We start from the raw sequence: 19,551 nt of genomic DNA on the forward strand, positions 1-19,551 counted from the left end.
TATAAGCACACAGCTTAATTGTGCTCATTAAACACACTATTTAGCAGTTATGATATGACAGTGCAAATACTGTTTGTGGTTTTGCTGACTCACAATTAAATTCTCAATATTTTTTCAAAACAAGATTAATTTAGTGGAAAATTACGGAACTGGGTACCTCAGTTCACTACCTCTCCCCCATTCATATCTTCAAAAACAAAGAGAAGTGAGCACCAATTAGTGTGTTAGGGTACAAAAACTGGCTTCTCTCCTTCTCTCAGAACAGTCACCTTTTGCACTCTTTCTGCCTCTCTATATTCAGTTTGGCTTAGTGTACTGACAGGCTGACCTAGGACAGAAAATTTCTGCAGCACAAGTTTATCCATGTGGCGAGTCAAGTGCGGTATAGTGTGCTGATGCTGCTGGACAATGTGCTGCTTATTAAGGCCAAGAGATTTGTACAAGTATTTCTGGGCATTTGCTACAGGGATGTTCCCAGAAGACAGCCTCCTACACTCCCTAGTCCCCTCTCACACAGCAGTACCGTGCTTTGTACCAGTTGTTATCAGGCCTCTAGCTTTGTACAGATTGCGGATTAGGGCAGCTTCGCTCTGCAGCTGGGTAGGAGTGTTATGTAATGCACTAAGCGCTCTGATGCAGTACCTCCTGCTTACAGAGTTGTCCCATATAATTCCTCGGTAAAATTATCACCTATGTGAATGTGACTGATTTGTACTGGACATGCTGGAACAAAATCATATACAGGTATGTTGTCCTTCAGGTCGCAGTTAAATTAATGAACGCTCTGAGAGCTTTTCTGGTTTGTACAAATAAATTCCTAAATTGAAAGCACTGCTTGCCAGACTTTGCTGACAACCTTCGTGTCAAGGAAGATTTGTTCTGGGATTTCCTCCAACGTGTTTTTTTGTTTTGTTTTGTTGTCCTGTTCCCCCCCACCCCACCCCTTTGCCCAACACTAGCAGAGGCTAAATCTGCGGGCAGTTGTACCTCCTGCTCCACTCTTTTTTCCTGCAACAACGCGCTGACCCCAGTCTCCTGTAGCTCCAAAAATCACTGCGGCCAGGGGTGTCCCTGTTTCAGGTCAAGGTAAAAGGACTGCTACCGTTTCAAACATACGTCCTCCAGATTTAATGCTGTATTGGAGCCAGCACTATTTGTGACTAGAGGCTATAGATCTGCAGGCTTGCTGGGGGATTGCTTAATGATAAGCCTGCTGATCTGTCCCTCAACATGCTGTACACAAGGAAGTCAAACCCCTGCTACAGACAAGACTGCCTGCCTCTCTTCCGCTTCACCTTGTAACCATTGTTGCAAGAGAATTCCTGTCATGCTTTTAAGAGTTTGACCATCAGTGACTGTTTCAAGCCAAGCCCCCCAAAAAAGGAAAGATACCTCTTAGCCATGAGCTTGCTAATTTTATTGCTGAATGAGATTATTGCTTTAAGTGAAATTGTGAGAAGCAAATGGCAAAGAAAGGGCTAAGGCTGTGACCTTAGCAGCAGCAGACAATATTAAGGTGGCTCAGTTATCACAGTTATTCCCTTTGCTCTTCCTTCCAGGCAAGGGAAATGCCGATTTGTTCTGGGACTGGGAGAGTTTGCTAGCTAGGAAGGTGAATGGCTCAAGCAGTGTTTTCCGATCTGTCACAGTCACTTCCCACAGTCTTACTTTCTCAGCCCTTGCCCATTGCTGTGCTGCTTCTGTTTCCACTTGTCTTTGCTCCAGGAGGTCAGTTTTGTTTCCCAAGACAATAACAGTTACCTACAAACAAAGGAAAAGGATGAGGTTTATACAAAAAGCATCCACCACTCGCAGCGCTTTTAAACAGCAGGCACATAGCAACACAATTCAGACCTGTTCTTTAACTTAACCCTGGCACAAGGTAAGCTGCATATATTTTGGAAGAGTAAGCTGTGGATTCAAATCAGCCTCATATACATTTGCGAAATGGGAGCAGACTTCAATGACAGGACAGGCTGGAGTCCGCCCCACAGATCACTTCAAGGGAAACCATACCCAAGAGAGCAAAAGTTAAACAGCCCTTTTCTCCATTTACTTTGCAATTGAGCTGCCCTAGACAAATGATAAGCGCGTGAGATCCAGGTAGCTCAGAGTAGCAGATGCTTGAGAGATAGACTGGAAAAAAAAAAATGCATGGCAGCAAAGAAAGCCTGGCCCTAACAGTTGTGGGTTTTACCCAGCTCGCAGCATAAATGAAGCTAATCCCTGCTATAAGGGATGCCTGTGTAGACAGCATCAGGCAGCCCTGCAAGGCTGCGGCATAGGCTGAATTGTTAGCTCCTCTCCCAGCTGGCTACTCACTCCTGCAGGTATGGTAAGCCACTAGAGGGACCTAAGTGGACAGTCTTCTGTAGCTGAATGGGTCAGGTAAGCACCAGTACCATCCTACTGGAAGCAGTTTCAGGAGCAGCTAGTTATCTAGCTAGAGCAGCATAGCTGTATCAAGTCATTCCCTTAGTTGTAAGGATCAATCAAGTGACTTCTGTATCACCAAGACAGTACAGCAGAGCTGAGCTCCGTGGCCTGCCCAGTACTTCTGTTCTTGGCAGTACTGAACGTAGAATTACTGTTCCTTCATGCTTATTTTAAGTTAATCATTTTCTAAAAAAAAATTGTTAACAGTATCAGTCATTAGGGGTAGCCATATTGGTATGGCTTAGTCAAACTCTGGGATCATCTCTGTGCTCTGCAGTGGTTTGACGAAGACCTAGTGATAAGGTCCTCTCCTGCTGCGGATTAGTTTTTTGCTATGGACGCAGCTGCCTGCCCTTTCCTGTTCATCAAGCTAACTCTGGGATGTCTCCTGTTTCTTTCGCACTAGAGATATTTGACCTGTTCCTGTAAGATTTGAAGCTTCCTTTCTTTTCTATAGCAGCACATGGTGTTTAGATAGATGTTTCTCCCTTTGCAAAGGCTTTGAAAGAATCTGTCATCTTCATACGCACTTACCACATGCTCCAACTGAATGTTACCTATGGTTCAGTTCTGTCAGTGTGAGAGAACACAACTTCTATTTAGTATAGAATTTGGCCAGACTTTAAGGTGCGTGCTGGAGAACTGCCACAGCCAGCAGAGGCAAGGAACCAGTCATCAGTGTTTTCTGTCATCTGCCAAACAGCAGAGGACTGTGTCACTCAACAAGGTGAGGTTTTGCCAGCTCAGAGGCACCACCATGTGTGAGATAAAGCCTTAATTCTGTTAAGGAAACGTTCTAGCAGAGCCCAGGCCATGAGCCTGCTGATGTTATCTAAGGACTCCTGGCCTCACCTTCTACCGACTTCAAAGCTTGTTTTGTACGGAATGGAAATCTCAGTGATGAAACTAATTTTATCCAGTTTATTGTGAGCACCACTATTTCCATTATGTCATTCTTGGTCAAGAACGCAGCAACTTTCAGTTCTCACAAAGGATGAGCAAATTGGCAGTTTTCTAAAATACCTGCATGCAGTGAGAGAGAGAAGGCAGGCAACACACAAGAGCAGGGACACGCATCCTGTTAGGGCTGTGACTCTTGTCTCTCTGCACTAGAATATGCCCTAATGCAACAAGTCAGGGCCCTCGTGAAGCACACCGCCTAGGAAACATTTCCTGCTTGTCCACCTTTCCTTACCCTGCAGCGTAGCTATGACTGACTCCAGTAACCCTGATATACATGACAGTCTGCAGCTCCCGCAGGCCTTACCAGCTAACATACCTCTCCTGTGACTGCATGTTAGGCTTTATGTCAAACTATGAGCCTGCCTTCCTCCACTACCACCTCATGTGCTGTGAGTACTAAGCAAGTTGCATTTTGGAAAGTCTCTCCCTACTGCTAGCCAATTAATTCTTCATGCACCTTTTTTTTTTTTTTTTTAACAGCATAAAAGAGGCATTTGGAGAGCTGTAGGCTAAAGACATTTAGCAGGGAAAACTACTAGAGAGTATAAAGATACTGTAAGAAAAGCCATAATGGTAATGCCACGTGCAAGTTATATTTGTTTAGCTAAGCTGGAACACTGTCAGCTGAAAACACTAGCTGCTTTCTAAGGGAAAATAGAGCAGTCATTTCACACAATTGAATAGATTCAATATGGTTGTTAAAATACATTAAAGCCGCTTTGCCAATTGACTAATGTCTGGGAGACCCATTGTCAATTACACTAGTTTGTAAGCCATCAAGTACATGAAGACAAAACAAACAAAGATAATGCCCTTCGTTATATTATTCTGTGCACTTGACTTCCCATGTACAATATCTAAAAAAACATATCCACTGCACCGCTGCAGACCATATGTTTTATTAGTCATAAGTGTCCTGACTTGTGCATTCAGCTATTTGAATTTTAGCTGAAGCAGAGGAAGTAAGGGAAAAATAAACACACACACACACATATGCACACACACATATTCTTTTGCGCGATTTGCATGGCATGTGAATTAGGCTTCCCCAGCATGAGAAAGCTTCCTTTTGTTGGACTGCCCAAGGCTGTGGGCAAACTTGTTTTCCTTTGTATGCAAGTTTTACAGAAACCAAATTCATGCTTTGCAACCTTACTTCCTACCACTAATATACAAATAAGCCAAGCAGTTAAGGCATCGTGCGTTTACCTCCTTCTTGTCTCTAAAGACGTCGATCTCTTTTTTGAGCAGTTCAACCCTTTGGGAAGCTTCGAGGCTGGTCACAGCGTACACGAGAACAAAGCCATCAGCAACAGAGAAATAGTGTTTTGGCAATTCTACACCCTCCTGCAGACCCCTAGTGTCATAAAGCCGTAACTGTTCCTTTACGCCTCGATCTGTTTCCACCGAAGCCAAATACACATCTTCCATTGTTGCACCCTCTTCTAAGCCTGTTTTAAAACAAGCAGGAAAGTTCAACTGGTAGTACAGCAGCACTATAAGAATTACTCAGACTGCAGTAAAACTTTGCATGGTAGTAGCTTTCAGTGCATATTTTTCCAGGGGGACTTGACCTGGACTCAGCCTTGACTGTCATCCCCACTAAAGGACCATATTCATAGATCACCATGCCAACTATTTATGGTAGTGGGACCATGTAAATACAACCATCTAATACACAAGTATATGATTATGCCTGTAAAATTAATCCACATAACATGTAAATTCAGGATGGGATAAGATTATATATGGCTCTTCCCCCAGGTTTCCCAAATCCTAATCACCCAGTTTACCAATTCTGTGCCAAACATGTTGCAAATGGGCCTGCCCAAACATACCCTTTTGGAAGAACAGCCAAGGAACACCAGATAGTCAAGCACTAAAATCTTGAGCCTGCTTCTTTTCTTCACACTGAGCTGGATCGTACTGCAGAAGCAGGAGCCCAAAGAATAATTCCGGAACTGAATGTGTATACTGGTGGTACAACTAATCAACAAGTGAAATCAAGCCAGTAAGGGAAGGGGATGTTTGCATGCAAGCCAAGGTGCATGCTATATTTACTCAAATACAGAGTGCGCTTTTGCCATCCCTTAGGGATTTAAAATGACTCAGATTCGCTAATAGGAGCAAGCTCATTTACTGCAGGGTAAGAACATGCACAAGGGAACAAGCTTTCATATATATCACCTGCTCCATAGTAACTATCTGCACACTGGCTCCTCTTCCTTCCTCTCCCCCTGGTAAATGTGAGATAAATTCAAGGTAGCTTACTTTGAATTAATTAAAACTATTTTTTCCAAGCCAAATCTGAAAACAGATCGATCAGCTTAGCTTCATGGTCACCCTGGATGCAATCAGAGAGGGTTACAGATCCCAACAAAGTATCTATAGAGTAGCTGGGTCACTTTCAGAGTCAGCTTTAAGTTTTCAAACAAACCCTCTGCTAGCCATGTTTTTGCCTCCGCTGCACTCCTATATACATGGATTGTTTGCTGTTGTAGGGCAACTGATGAGTACCGCATTATTCTCTTTGTCTGCCAAAACGGGACCATATTAGTGCATTGTTTAAGAAAACACCAGGGATTATCTAGACTGTGAAAATAAGGATTTTTCTATATTCAATGACACTATTCAAAATACTTCACATTGACAAACAAGCTGAAGAATTCCACCCACGCTGATCATTTCCCATGATGTATGCAACATTCCTTTGCAGAGAAGTGGCACAAGCTGTTCTCTTAGCCCCTCTCTGTGCAGCCTTCGTAGATCAAACTCTTACTAGGTTTGCGGCAAACTAATTCATCTTGCTTCGCAATAAAGCCCCGTTAACATGAGAGACCAAAACTAACAGCAGAAGGGCAAAACAAAAAGGTAAAAAAGAGGAAGCGTGAACACAGTCTGTGTGGTTGTGGAGTGTGTTACAGGGACGTTCTTAAAGACCAAACTAGGTAATTGAGCCCTTTCTGTATTTTTTCTTCCTCTGCTTTACCTCATTGTACAGACAGGTCAAGGAAGTATCTAGCATGAGTAACTATCATGTACTGTACTCATAAGTACATAGGTTTTCTTTCTGGAAAGCAATGAATAATGTTGTACGGGTTTTTACCACCTAAACACTGCATTATAATTCAACGGTCTTTAATATATCTGCATTTTCCTGTGATGGTTTCTTCCTAACGGCATTAAAAGTAGCAGTGAAAATTCTGTCTTTTAACTTCCTACCTGAAAAAGAAGAGGAAAAATTTAGCCCTGGGAGGTAAATCAGCAGAGTGGAGCATCACGTTTTGACGTGAAATGGAAAAAAATGTCTTTGGAGGGAACTGGAAATTATGTGTCAGGGTTGGTTTCCAGAGGTGAAATTTCACCTACATACATCAGAGGACTAATCAAATGCAGATAATTTGTAGATATACCTACCTTATTATAGGTCCTGGTTCTAAAGCCCAGACCATGTGGTAGCTGAAATCTTGCTGACAACAATATTTACACTTCTTGTTAGTACACTCCTGATTAAATATTTTCCTGATCTCCATTCAAACATGTGCTGGACAAGCTGTTGTATGAGCAGCACAGCTAATTAGGAAAGGTCAGTGTCCTAGGAACATATCTTGTATCATCCCATCCTCCTCACCACAAGAAGCCCAGGTTTACTTTCCTTCACACAGTGCCCCAGGCGTCCTTCTACAACTGCGACCTGGGTCGGGCAAGGGCAGCTCGCGCTGGGGAGCTACACGTGCACCAACTGCAGGCTGCTGCCAACTCAGCTAGGTTTTACTTAGCAGAGAGCATTAACGTGGGTCTGTTCTCTCTATCCTGCCGTCAGTTGTTCTAAACTTACAGAAACATATTTTGAGATATCTACTGCTGCGACACAGACGAACAGGCTGATGGAATCAGCTTTCAGGTTCAGAAGCTATGGGGGAAAAGGGGAACTAACGGACAGTGACCAGTCTCGTGGTGTCTCTGAAAACTAGACTAATGATGAAAAAAGTTGGTGAGGGAAAGGAGGAATAGAGAGGAGACTGATGCCATTGTAGCACCTGACACCTCTGTAGCTCCTTCTACCTCAGGAGAGGCAGAAAGTCTTCATCTATGTTACCAACTGCTGCCACAAAGGAACTGCAAGGAGAAGCCTCAAACGTAGCTTGCATGATCCTTCAACCTCTGGTGGTTTCCCAATGAGGGGAAAAAAAGGCTCAATGTACTAAGGCAACCTAGGCAAGCTATTGCAGATATCAAAATAAAGACAAATTTCAAGACTGATGGAGTTTCAGAAGTTCCCAAGTGATGCAGAAAGATAAATGCAATGCAAATGTTGTTTCTCCTCGGGTACTTTTGAAGATCTCACACTTATATAATCTCTCCTTCTCCCTGCCCTGCAGGAATTCAGCAAAGACCTCCTAAAGGTTGCTATTCCTAGCATTTGTACGACTGTAGGACAACAGCCTTTACTTAGATCAAGTGACAGCATATTAGTTGTCCAGAGAGGTTGTGGAGTCTCCACCCTTGGAGACATTCAAAAGCTGTCTGGATAGGGTCCTGGGCAATGTGTTTTAGGTGACCCTGCTTAAGTTGGGGGGTTAGACTAGATGATCTCCAGAGGTCCCTTCCAACCCCAACTATTCTGTGACTCTGTGATATCAGAGGATTCCTGACTCAGAGAAGTGCTGGACAGGCCTTAACAGGAGTTGGTCCGTTTAGATCCAGCTACAAGATCAAGTTCTGGTCCTACCAGCCAGTAGCCACATTTGTCACCCTCAGTTGCATATGTTCACTTCCATTTTCATTAATTTCTAAAATAGAAAGCTGACTGCAGCTTTGTCAGGAGGTAGGTTAAAAAAGAAAGACCTAAGAATGCGTAATTTTGATTAATTAGCTTCCACATAGTTGGAGCTGTCAAAGTCTTTCAGCCAAAATCCCAAATCCCTCAAACTGAGACCAAGTGAGGCAAATTCTCTCTCATTATTGTGGTTCTACCACAATAATATATAGTGTTTCCATTCCCAGCTGGTAAGATGATTTGCAGTAGCTGCTAATGAATAACCTGAGCATACCGTCTATTTATGCCGTCAGGAGGCAGAGATAAGGAGAATAGTATTTTCTACAGGATGAGTTCTCATCTTCTCCTGCTTAGCTGATAAGCTTTACCACAAGTTGAGAGGTCAGAGACATTTTAAAGGCAGAAAGAAGACTTCTTTCTGAGCCTTCACTGAACAGAGGTACTGATTAAGAAAAAAGCCTACCATCTTTATAGACATCTCACATGCTAAAGGTAAGCCAGTAACTTTCGCATTAGCTCTCTCAAGAGAGCTCAGGCCAGCCAGTGGGGCAAGCTTCCCACTTGACGAGTTTCCCAAGACACTCAAGACAGTCAAGGACCCATTTCATGAGTGAGGAGAAAAGATGGGCCGCTCCTTCTTTGGGAGTGCAACAGAAGGTGGAGGATTTGGACAAACAAAACACTGAAGCCACAAAAAATGGGATAGTCCCATGTACCAGAAGGCCACATGCATGTGTGCAAGCTTTGCCCAACCCATAGCAATATTGCCCCTGCATGACTCAGAGATAAATCTACACCCATTTCAAACATCTGCATTCAGGTTTTGTCTGATTCCCTTCTCAACTGAGCCAGACAGGCTGCCATGCAATATGTACATTACTTTAAGAGGCTCTGACCAGCCTCTCATCTTTTTGCCCTCTCTTCTCACATCACAGGACCCCAAGGCAAACTACCCCTCCTCTGGTTTTAAAGCCCAGCATAAAGCCAAATGTCATCTTTTGTTGCTCACATGCTCCAAGGGCACATATCTTCCTTTTTTAGGGGAAGACCTAGTAGGTCCCTCTCTAGTAATTTTTCCTCTTTGACCTCAAGCAATCTTGGTGCCTTTGCAAGACCGCTAGTGGCTGAACATGTAAGCAACTGCCATATTTAGGGCCTTTATCCATTACAAGCCAGGGAGAGCTAAGGTGCAGATTTTTCTAGGAAAAAATCACGCCACTACTGGGTCTACACTACCACTACTCCCAAGCCAAGGGCTTTATATAGCAGCATGAAACCTCCAAGGACACGTAATCACTTCCCTGATAACAGCAGTGCCACCACTCCCTCTTACAGGAAAGTCAGCAGGAGGCACATTAGCACTGACATAGATTTATGGCTGATTTACCACCAGGAGGAGACCCCAACGTCAGTGGCTTGGACATCTCAGACGATGACACTGGACCTCGTTCTCTAAGCCTGCAACCAAATTCAAACACTCCTCTTGTCATTGCAAGGAGGATATGGATGCTGACAAGAACGGAGAGACTACGTGCGTTAGCTCAGCACTCTTCCCCACCGCATCCCATCTCCGCTCCCCAGCCCTCAGACCAGCAGAGAGCTTCTCCTGACGTCAGTCAGGAAGCACAGGTTTCAAAACAGCTTGTGTCCATGTTGCTGTACCTGATGAGCTGCGTTGCTAGCTGGCTCTGAACAGACGGGCTTTCAGCAAACACACTAGTCCTTTCTGCCTCCTGCCAAAAAGGCCAACGGCCAAGATGTACATGTCAGCTTTCTGGAGCTCACAAGCTTTAGGAAATGTGGCTCAAGATTTAGCAATAGTGCTTTAAATGTGAAGGGGCCATGCCTGTAATGGTAACACCAGCAATAGAGTTGGGCATTTCAGAACAGTTGAGGAGCGATCAAGCAGTTGCCAGTTATCAAACTGTTGTTGCCTTGTAGGAACCAAAGACCCTTATGTTGGTGTCCTGCTTCTGCAGTTTAATACCAGTTGGAGCAATAGCTAAGGATCTTCTGGAAATCTTTTTCACTTGTTCATATTTTCAGGTACCCTCTGGTAGCATTGCCCACGTGCTGAGGAACGTGCAGCGAGGAAAGCGACCATACAGCAGGGGCAGCACTGCCAGAAACACCAACATATCAAGCCTCTCCCCAAAATGTGCCTGGTGGCACACACAGGTGAATTCAAAAGAGCTGGGCACTGGCCGTTCATTCCCCTGGGGCTGCAGTGGCTCTAGATGAGCCTACTCCATACTCTGGTCTTGACTTTACTCTTTCATGTGTTTCTCTGAACATCTTAGGAATGAAGTCTGACAAAAAGCAAAGCAATGAGAGGCTACCTTCCTCCTCCCCGTCTTGCACCCCACCTGTGCTAGCAGCTGCTCCCTCCCCTACTATTAACTCTGAAAAATGACAGCAGAGCTGTGGCAAAGGAAAATGGATCTTTTCAAGAAGGAAGGGGAAAAAGTCTGTGTTGCACAAGTGCCAAGTAGGAGCAGAGCATTAAGGAGTGATAAAGGGACATTTACAGCTAAACCACTAACACGAGGCCTCTCTCCGGTTATGTCAGTGAGTATCCGTGACGTTATATAATCGCGTAACTGGCTGCTTCCACGAATAGCTCTGATCAGTAACACCCAAATAGCCTCCCTACCTCAGTTACTAATAGGAGCTAGGGGCAGGAAGGAATGAAAGGCAGTAAGATTTAAGCAACGTGGCTTTGCTCATGCTGCTTTGACAATCACTTAGTTCCCAGGAGATGAGAGGCAGGTTAGTAGCAAAGGAAAAAATCTTGAGTATACATGTCTTGCAACTTTCGTGCTGAAGTGCTCCAAATGCTACACGAGGCAATGTGCACAGGTCGTGGTAAGATGCAGAAAACAGATGTTGCTACAACATTAGAGGAAATCCTCCTTTTAAACAACGGTATTAGCACACAGATCTGTATCACACTCTGCCAGCAAATTCCTCCCAGCCACACATTTTAAAGGAACAGCGCTTGCAAAGCACAATTCAAGAAATTCTAATATTTATCCAAAAACTTACCCCTACACTTAATATACTATCCCAAACAAAAGACACTACTCCCTTGAGTAGACAGGCTCTGCTAAAGCCCTTAGCTTCATTCCTAGTGCCACCCCTTGTCAGGTGAGGCCCAATGAACATTGCCCCTCCTCTAAGGGGGCAAGTCATGTGGAAAGAGAGGGAAACGGGCAGGCTTTGCCTTCGTTTGGTTTCTTTGCAACACAACAAGTCTCAGCCATCCCATGCTCCTGTCTCAAGTCGCTTTCCATGGGAGGATTTCTTACGACAGCTGAGAAACTCGGCCCTTAAATTTCAGAACAGAACATGGAGTCTAAAGCAGAGTTGTTTTGCTTCCCAGCACTTTGATTAAATATTAGCCAACAACAAGCACAATAAAGTTTTAAGAAGGTTAAACAAAAGTCTAAACAGTCTCTCCATTTATCACATGATGTCTACTTGTTTTTTAGGTATCTAATGCATCTTTGAGGGAGCAAGATATTTCTTATGTAAATAGGCAGCAAGCACACGGTCTGCTTTTTGTGCTTGTTTCTTTTTAAACATTCAAGTATTTTAGAATTGGGAACATCAGGGAAAGAGTTCTTTTCCAAGCCACCTTTAAAAACTGCTAAATAAGTGACCAAGAATTTCAAGAACGGCCCAGAGACGAAACAAAACCACATTCATTTCCTTCTTCACCTCAGTGGAGTTAGCAGTCCTCAGCTTTGGGGCCCACACAGAACAAGATTTTGGAAAAGGAAACAATCTGAAAAAAGTAAAAATATCTCACCAACAGTATGTTTTCCATAGAGAAGCTGCTCCAAAATCGCAGTTTTTCCCACTGAGGCCATTCCACAAACCACCACCTTGTAGCCCTTTCCCATCTTTTTCAAGATGGCAGAGTCAGCAAATAAATCCTGTTCAAACACAGGAATCTGTTACACTTGCACGTTAGCAGAGCGCAGGCACAGACAGAAGCAAAGCCCCTGAAAGCCAAAAGGCAAAATGCTTAGCAGTGGGTGACGCTGAGGCGCAGCTCCCTCTCATGCAGTCATCAGCAACCCATATTTTCAGGACTACAGCTTCCTCCCACACCATTTTTAAGGTTTCAGGCTGTTGCCATTGGTACTGATGCTTAACTCCAGCCTCGACAACTGCTCCTTCGGGTCCAAGGAGGCTGCAAGTGAGCGTGTAAGCGCGCACGCTTCATTTCCAGCCCTCTGGGGCAGGGACCGTGCTTGCTGCTGTGCGTGCACCCAGCAAGTCTTATGCTATCGGGCTCCACGTTTTTGCTGCAGGCCTGATGGTAGCTGGCCGTAGCAGGGTGGCTTCTGGAAATGCGATAAAATAGCAGTTCCTTCCCTTTTATTTCGCACACAAAAAGTTTCTAGCTTTTACAGAGTAGAAGCTAGAAAACAGCAGCATTAAAGACAGAAGCACAGGAAAGCACCTGCAAAAGCGGAAGGTTTATTGGTCTGTTTTAAAGCAGTGGGGGACTTGGGGGAGGGCGGACTCCCACCTATGGATGGCGGGGGCTGGTTTTACCAGGAGGAGCTCCGGGAGCCAGCGGCATTTCCTTCTGCAAGAGAGCCATGGCAGGGCCCCAGACCCCAAACCTTCAGCTCCTGGCTGGGATCGGGCTGGCACACAGCGCGGGCGGCAGGAGTACCTTTGCAGGAGCGGGAGGGACTCGCGTCGCCCGGCTTCGATCCCCGCTTAAACCCAGCTCCGCTTGGCCAGCCGCGGTGCTCTCTGCAAAGCGCCCGTTTAGAAAAAAGCAGAAGGTCACCTCGAGCAGCACGCAGCCAGGCAAGGCCTCGGCCCCGGCCCCGTCTCGGGGCCCCGGCACCCGCCCGGCAGCGCCCGGGCAGTGGGCGCACGGCCGCAAAACCTTCCTCGGCTCCGGGCGCCTTCTCCGCCGCCCTCGCCGCTGCGGGCACGCGGATGCGCCTGCCCCCGCGCCGTGCTGCACGCTGCGGGGACGGGGACGGGGACGGGGATGGGGACGGGGATGGGGATGGGGACGGGGACGGGACCCGCTCGGGCCGGTGGCACCCCTCGGGCGCAGCCAGGGCGCCGGCCCCAGCAGCCCCCGCTGCTCCCGCTCACGGGATAGCCACAAAATTAAATGGCCAAGCCCGCTTTCAGACGGCTTTTAGAGAGGGTGGGGGGGGGAGTCTTTTTTTTTTTTTTCGGATTTATAGCTTCTTTTTAGGATTTTTTTGGTTCCGAGGAATTTTTTTGGAGGGGAGGGAAATTTTTTCAGGATTTTTTTTTTAACGTCCACCTTCCCCCCCCTCTCCCCCCCCGCTATTTCCTGACCCTTAGGCAGCTGGGGGAGGGGGGGTGCCTCGGGGGTGCCGCGGCCTGCCCGGCCCTGCCCGCGCCCGCGCCCGCGCACCTGGGCACGGCGTCCCCCGGCGCCCGCTGAGCCGCGCCGGCCTGGCGCGCCGAGCCCCGCCCCCGCCTCCCATTGGCTGGCCGAGGCGACGGGGGCGGGGCGGCTCGGCCCGGCCAGCCACGAGGCCGTGCCGAGCCGCCCGCCGCCTCGCCCCCGCCGGGCTGAGGACTACGTTACCCAGAGGGCACCGGGGCGAGCGCCGGAAGCCCGATGCGGCCGCAAAGGGTGCTGGGAGGCGGGCCTCTTCCTTTCCGGCGGCGGCCGCCATCAGGTGAGGGGCGCGCCCGGGCTCGGCCGTTGCCTCGATCCGGCCGCATCCCCGCTCGGCGGCGGCCATCCGCCCGCCCCGCCGCCGCCCCGGCCCTCGCGGGGTGGCCGGGCCCCTCCTGCGGCGCCGGGGGCGGCAGAGGGCCGCGGGCGGCGCTTGGGAGGGCCGGTGCGGGGCGAGTGGGCCCGGGTGGGTGCCGGGGGGTTGGGCCCGGGGCTGCGGGGTGCCGGGGGCGGCTGTGGGCAGCCGCGGGGGCAGGCTGGGCCTGGCTGGGCCTGGGTCGCACGCCTTAGGCTGACTCCTGGTTTTCAGTTTGTTCGTGGTGGTCTGTGCCACGGTGCAACCGTTTGAAAACACCCCGAGGGGTAGCTTGGGATCGCAAAAGGTAGCTGTGGAGGGGCTGATTCAAGAGAGAGGGTGTAAGCAGCTCGTGCGTGGACAGTTTCCGTGCAAATAAACTCAGCTGTGCATTTCTGGTGGTGATTTGTGTGGTCATTCGACCCAGTTCGCTTATATGTGCTAACTGATGGAACCCAGGTGGTACAGGTATGTCATAAGTGTACTGCAGTGTTTTTGTGGCGAAGTCACAAGTTTTTTAAGAGATACTTAAACCACACAAAGTAAAGAGAAGAGACCATTCTCACAGTCCCTTATAGAGAGAGTTTTGCAACTTAGATCAAATGTTAGCTCTCATTTTTGTTAGTATGTGAAATATGTGAGGCAGTGGCCTATCGATTGAAGAGCTCAGCATGTGGGAGCACGTGAAGAGGAATGAAACTGCCAAGGCTGGTAACTGCTGTATGCCCTGCTCAGTGCAGGCTGCAGAGTTTGAGCTAAGTTACCAGAGGTAGCAACGATGCAAGGAACCTTGAGAGTATGTTATGCCTCAGCAGTGTTACATCTGTGGTTTTGTGCAGTCTCTCTTTATTGGAAGCTGTTCAAATTTGGAAACAGATTCGGTGCTTGTTTTCATCAGTCTCTTAATTCAGCAGGTAGACAAGTATGGGTGCTTACAAGTACATCCAGGAGCTATGGAGGAAAAAGCAGTCAGATGTGATGCGTTTCCTCCTTCGTGTCCGCTGTTGGCAGTATCGCCAGCTGTCTGCCTTGCATCGAGCTCCCCGGCCGACCAGACCAGACAAAGCTCGCAGGCTGGGATACAAGGCTAAGCAAGGTAATGAGACAGAGGTGAAGTCCATGTGCTTAATGAAGGGCTGTCTGTGTTTTTGTCAACCTCATTCCATAAGTGGTACTCAGTAAAATAACAAGATCTGGATCTTAAATGTGGTGTCCTCCAAAAGTCTGGAGCGTCCTGGGTGAAGTAAACATTATAAATGTATCAAGTTGGTAGCAGTGCCTGCTGCCCAGAACTTTGTTTCATGATGAACTTTGAATTCCCACTCTCTCTTGGCCATTTTGGTAGATGGAGAGCAGAGGGATTTTGGATCTAGTTATTCTTCTGCTGTGTTATTACTGCAAAGTTGACCACTGCTTTTAGTAGGCAGAGTAATGGACGCACTGTGTTCAGGGCAGGGGGTTCTTCCTCAGGCCAAGCTTTATCATGAGTTATTCAAGCTGTATGTGCTCGAATAAGCACGATGATTTAGTTTGTATTGTCATCAGAAAACAGTTTCTGGTCATTAAAATACACTGAGGAAAAACGGCCTTCCCTCTGTAACTTGGGCAATCTTTGAAGCAGTATGTTTGTTTACCATGAAAATATGCTTTAAGCTTCTGTTCCTCTTTGTAAAGCTTGCCTGGTTTGTCATCTTCCAGTGGTTAGTTTGGATTTCAGCAGGGTTTACAGATGGCTAGTGCTTCAGTGCTTTATCAATATAACTGCCAGAAATGGGATTTTAGTTTTTGGGCGTTTTTTTGTTGCTTTCTCTTGGTTTTGTTTGTTTGTGGTGTGTGTGTGTGTTACAGCATACCTGTAACTGTCATTAGTCTATTTGGAACTGCCTAGTATAAAGGTGCCATATAATCTGTTTTGGAAATGAAAAATAGTCGTGACAGTATTTCATATCACTTCTATTATTCCATTGTATCGGAAAGAACAAAAACATCTTGTGCCATTCACCTCCAACTGTAGATTTTAATGAGGACTGATATAATTATTTACTTCCTGCAGCATTTAGTGTAAAGCTTTTGAGCTGGGAAATACGATACGGGCATCAAAATGGCTTTTACGGTAGTTGGTACTTGCTACTTGCTCTGTCTTTTAGGTTATGTTATCTACCGTGTCCGTGTTCGCCGTGGTGGTCGTAAACGCCCAGTCCCAAAAGGTGCAACGTATGGTAAACCTGTGCATCATGGTGTTAACCAGCTGAAGTTTGCCCGGAGTCTTCAGTCTGTAGCAGAGGTGACCATTTTGTTGTTATTGCTCAGAAACTTGGGGGAAGGAAGGTCGGTCTTAATGTATGACAGTGGAAGATACTTGGGCAAAAAGTCACTGGTTCATGTGTTATGTAAAAGATCTTAAATAGGGATAGCAAGAAAGCACCAGTATGTCTTAAAAAGTTGTGCTAAGACCAGCGAAAAACTATTCTATGAGGGGAAGAAAACTATTTCTTATTTGGCTTATTGAAGTGTGTAGTGTATGTTTATAGATGAAATATGCCACAATAGTTGTAAAATAGATACATAACTAGTATAAAACTGCAAAATAGGGAGTTGGGCATGAAAAATCAAATTTGAATATGTTAAGGTGTCTGACTTCAGTCATGACTTCTTTCTGTAGTTCAAACTAATCATTCCTGGTCTTGAATTTTCATAGTAACATGGGTATTTTAAGGTATATGTAGTAACACAATTTTGGTCTTAGTTTTCTGAAGACTTCTTAGTTTTTCTGCCTGTAGCTGCCTTTTAGCCTCTAGTTTTTCTGAAGACTGCAGTTAAAGTGCAGCTCAGCTTTCCAAGAAGTAAGGTCATGCATATGAAATGAACTCAGCATGGGGCATGTAATGAGGTGTGAATCCCAGAATACAAAAGATGGATACAGCATAGGAAAAAGAAATTAACAGACTGTAAGATCCTTAATTGTGGTATCTTCTAAATCCTACTTTTTTATTTAATGTTCTTACCACGCTGTTTGTGGTAAGAAACATTACTAGCTAGCTTTAGCTAATGGTCCCTTCACAGAGTTCAGATGAGTTCCTGCCCTAAATCCTATAGCACGTTTCTTACGGTAATAGTGCTGTACAATATACTTAGCTGGTTTGTAGGCTCTGAAAATAAATGCCAGTACCAGAAGGTCTCGGACATGTTATATCTGCTAAAATACTGAAAATAAAAACTTTCATTAGATGAGACCTTAGTGAAGTTTCATAATGTCGCAGTAGTAGTCAGGCTGAAGAGATATAGTTCTTATCTGTGGAAAAAAATTTAATCTCTTCCCATGGGTTAGGTTAATATTGTACTGGTCTGCAGACTCAAAAAAGAGACATTGTGAAATGATGGGGAGTGCTCATTGCCCTTACACCTCTTAAATAGAAGGTTTTTCTGTTTCCAGAACTTTGAAAATTTCTCCTTTTTAAGCATGCTTCAGACTTTGCTCCTGCGTTCCATTGATGTCTTTGTTGGCATGTGTTATGGCATACAACTTCAGCAAGTTGAATGTAGTGCTTATTTAAAAAAAAAAAAAAGGAAATGGGACATGTTAGTTAAACTAATCACTTGTTTCTTTTAAAGTTAAAAATGCGGTTCTGTGCTTTCAGTGCTCATGTGCTTAATATGTGGTATTCCCTGATGACTTTATTACATATGCAGGAAATGATCAATCTTTGTTTAGTGGAAGACTCTAGTAATAGTTTGGGTCGCACTGGGATAGAATATGGATGGGATCTGTTGGTTCATACCTTCCCATGATGATAAAGTCCTAGGGTTGGGCACGCTTGTAGTATTTAACTCTAAAATAAGGAGTATTTTTGACAGGAGAGGCAAGCTGAGTTACATAATCAATATTTTCTACTTTTATTTTTGTTTTCTAAACCAATACCACTTCTTTCCAGCCGCAACTGAGGATAGGAATAGCAAGCACTAATAGCAATGGAACAAACAGTGGAACCTGTTACATCAGCTGTTCCTTTTCTCCTATCAAATCCAGCTTATTCTCTACAGAAATGTTTTTCTTCCCTCTAGCTTTGGTTGTTCAAATTGATTAGTATTTCATAACTTCCCACAAAAGATTGTTTTATGGCCCCAGTGTAGCTTGTGCTCTTTATCCACATCTTCACCTTGAAGTTCTTGACTCGGAATTTACTTAGTGGGTGCTTCTGTCTGTGAAAGAGTTCTTTATTTTGTTTACCAAATGCTTTCCTCCTTATGTTCTTTTAAAAACCCATTTCACTTAGGAATGCTGGCAGTCTTATTTTGAATACAGCTTTCCTCTTAACTTCCCCCCTTCCCCCCCCCCCCCCCCCCCCCCCGCAAGGAATAGCTATCTTGGGGCAAAGTTAAATTTCTAGTGCCTCCTAGATTTTTAGGCTTGAGTTATTTATATCTTTCTGCATGAAGATTACCTCTGCTTCCATGATTTTATAGATATTTACTTTTATTTTTTTCATAGGAACGTGCTGGCCGTCACTGTGGGGCTCTGAGAGTCTTGAACTCCTACTGGGTGGGTGAAGACTCCACTTACAAGTTTTTTGAAGTGATCCTGATTGATCCCTTCCATAAGGCCATCAGGCGCAACCCTGATACCCAATGGATCACCAAGCCAGTTCACAAACACAGAGAGATGCGTGGCCTGACATCAGCCGGACGGAAGAGTCGAGGTCTTGGCAAGGGCCACAAATTCCATCACACCATTGGTGGCTCACGTCGTGCTGCCTGGAGAAGACGCAATACCCTGCAGCTGCACCGTTACCGTTAATTCTTGTAAATCTAACAATCTAATAAAGCTTATGCAGGTTGTTGAATTTAACAAGTGCTTCTGCTGCTTCTTTGTTTACATGGAGAAGCATACAGTTCTCCCGGAGTTCAGTTGTGTTCGTATCTTGATAAGCTGTTAAAACTGTAAACTTAATAGTTTGTGAAGAACGTAGACCCTGAGCACAGTTCTGTGACAATTTTCTCTTACTAAGGCTGAAAAGGTATGTGTGCAGTGTGCAGTTAACGGCTAGTCCTCATTCTTTTTCTGTTGGTATGAGGATGCTTCTTCACTTTCCACACGTGGGTGTGTCTCTGAATTGTGCTTACACTGAAGGCCAGCTTTGATCTTGTGCAATGAGATGTAAATCAGAAGTGCCAGATTATTTTTATAGCTGATTAAATGCTAGTGAAAATTTTATTTTCAAGTTCTGTTTTTTATCTTCTTCAGTGTGAAACTAGCTCTTGAGCCTGTATATCTGCAAATGCAGGCTAAATTGACTAAGATCGTTCATTAAAGTTCATAGTTCACGTTCATTAAAGTGCATAGTATTTAAAATAGGGACACTTAATGAAAACGACAATGTTTTAGGTTGTATAATGAGATATTTACTGTAGAGTAAGTATTACTTCATTTAGGCAGGATTTCAGGCTCTTTGCTTTATAGTAGTTGCAGAGCATCTTAGATGTGCCTAGGGGACCAGAGAACTTTTCTGTGATGTTACAGGCACTTGAGCCACGTTCTCACGCTGTATGGTTAGATGGTGGAAATAAATCACATTTGGATGCCTGACAAGTTATAGAGTATTTTAT

The 19,551-nt window shown here is 45.3% G+C and overlaps 2 protein-coding genes across 5 annotated transcripts; one reads left to right on the forward strand and one right to left on the reverse strand.

Annotated features, from left to right (window-relative positions):
- Positions 1 to 1,395: 1,395 nt before the first annotated feature.
- NKIRAS1 (NFKB inhibitor interacting Ras like 1) lies at positions 1,396 to 13,681 on the reverse strand. 2 transcript variants are annotated; one of them, XM_068935419.1, is made up of 5 exons: positions 13,602 to 13,681; positions 12,870 to 12,952; positions 11,991 to 12,117; positions 4,609 to 4,850; positions 1,396 to 1,761 (listed from the first exon to the last, which is right to left on the reverse strand). In XM_068935419.1, exons 1-5 carry the CDS (start codon positions 13,672 to 13,674, stop codon positions 1,522 to 1,524), a joined length of 765 nt encoding a protein of 254 aa, XP_068791520.1. In that variant the 5' UTR covers positions 13,675 to 13,681; the 3' UTR covers positions 1,396 to 1,521. The 2 variants fall into 2 exon arrangements, with proteins under 2 accessions (XP_068791520.1, XP_068791521.1); XM_068935420.1 differs by lacking the exon at positions 12,870 to 12,952 and having other exon boundaries at positions 13,602 to 13,674.
- RPL15 (ribosomal protein L15) lies at positions 13,679 to 18,796 on the forward strand. 3 transcript variants are annotated; one of them, XM_068935430.1, is made up of 4 exons: positions 13,679 to 13,872; positions 14,859 to 15,043; positions 16,095 to 16,231; positions 18,437 to 18,796. In XM_068935430.1, the coding sequence occupies exons 2-4, from the start codon at positions 14,872 to 14,874 to the stop codon at positions 18,740 to 18,742; spliced, it is 615 nt and encodes a 204-aa protein (XP_068791531.1). In that variant the 5' UTR covers positions 13,679 to 13,872; positions 14,859 to 14,871; the 3' UTR covers positions 18,743 to 18,796. The 3 variants fall into 3 exon arrangements, with proteins under 3 accessions (XP_068791531.1, XP_068791533.1, XP_068791532.1); XM_068935432.1 differs by having other exon boundaries at positions 13,692 to 13,872; positions 14,862 to 15,043; XM_068935431.1 differs by lacking the exon at positions 13,679 to 13,872 and adding an exon at positions 14,081 to 14,415.
- The last annotated feature ends 755 nt before the right edge of the window (positions 18,797 to 19,551 follow it).

This window comes from Struthio camelus, chromosome 2 (genome assembly GCF_040807025.1).
Source record: "Struthio camelus isolate bStrCam1 chromosome 2, bStrCam1.hap1, whole genome shotgun sequence".
NCBI lineage: Eukaryota > Metazoa > Chordata > Aves > Struthioniformes > Struthionidae > Struthio > Struthio camelus.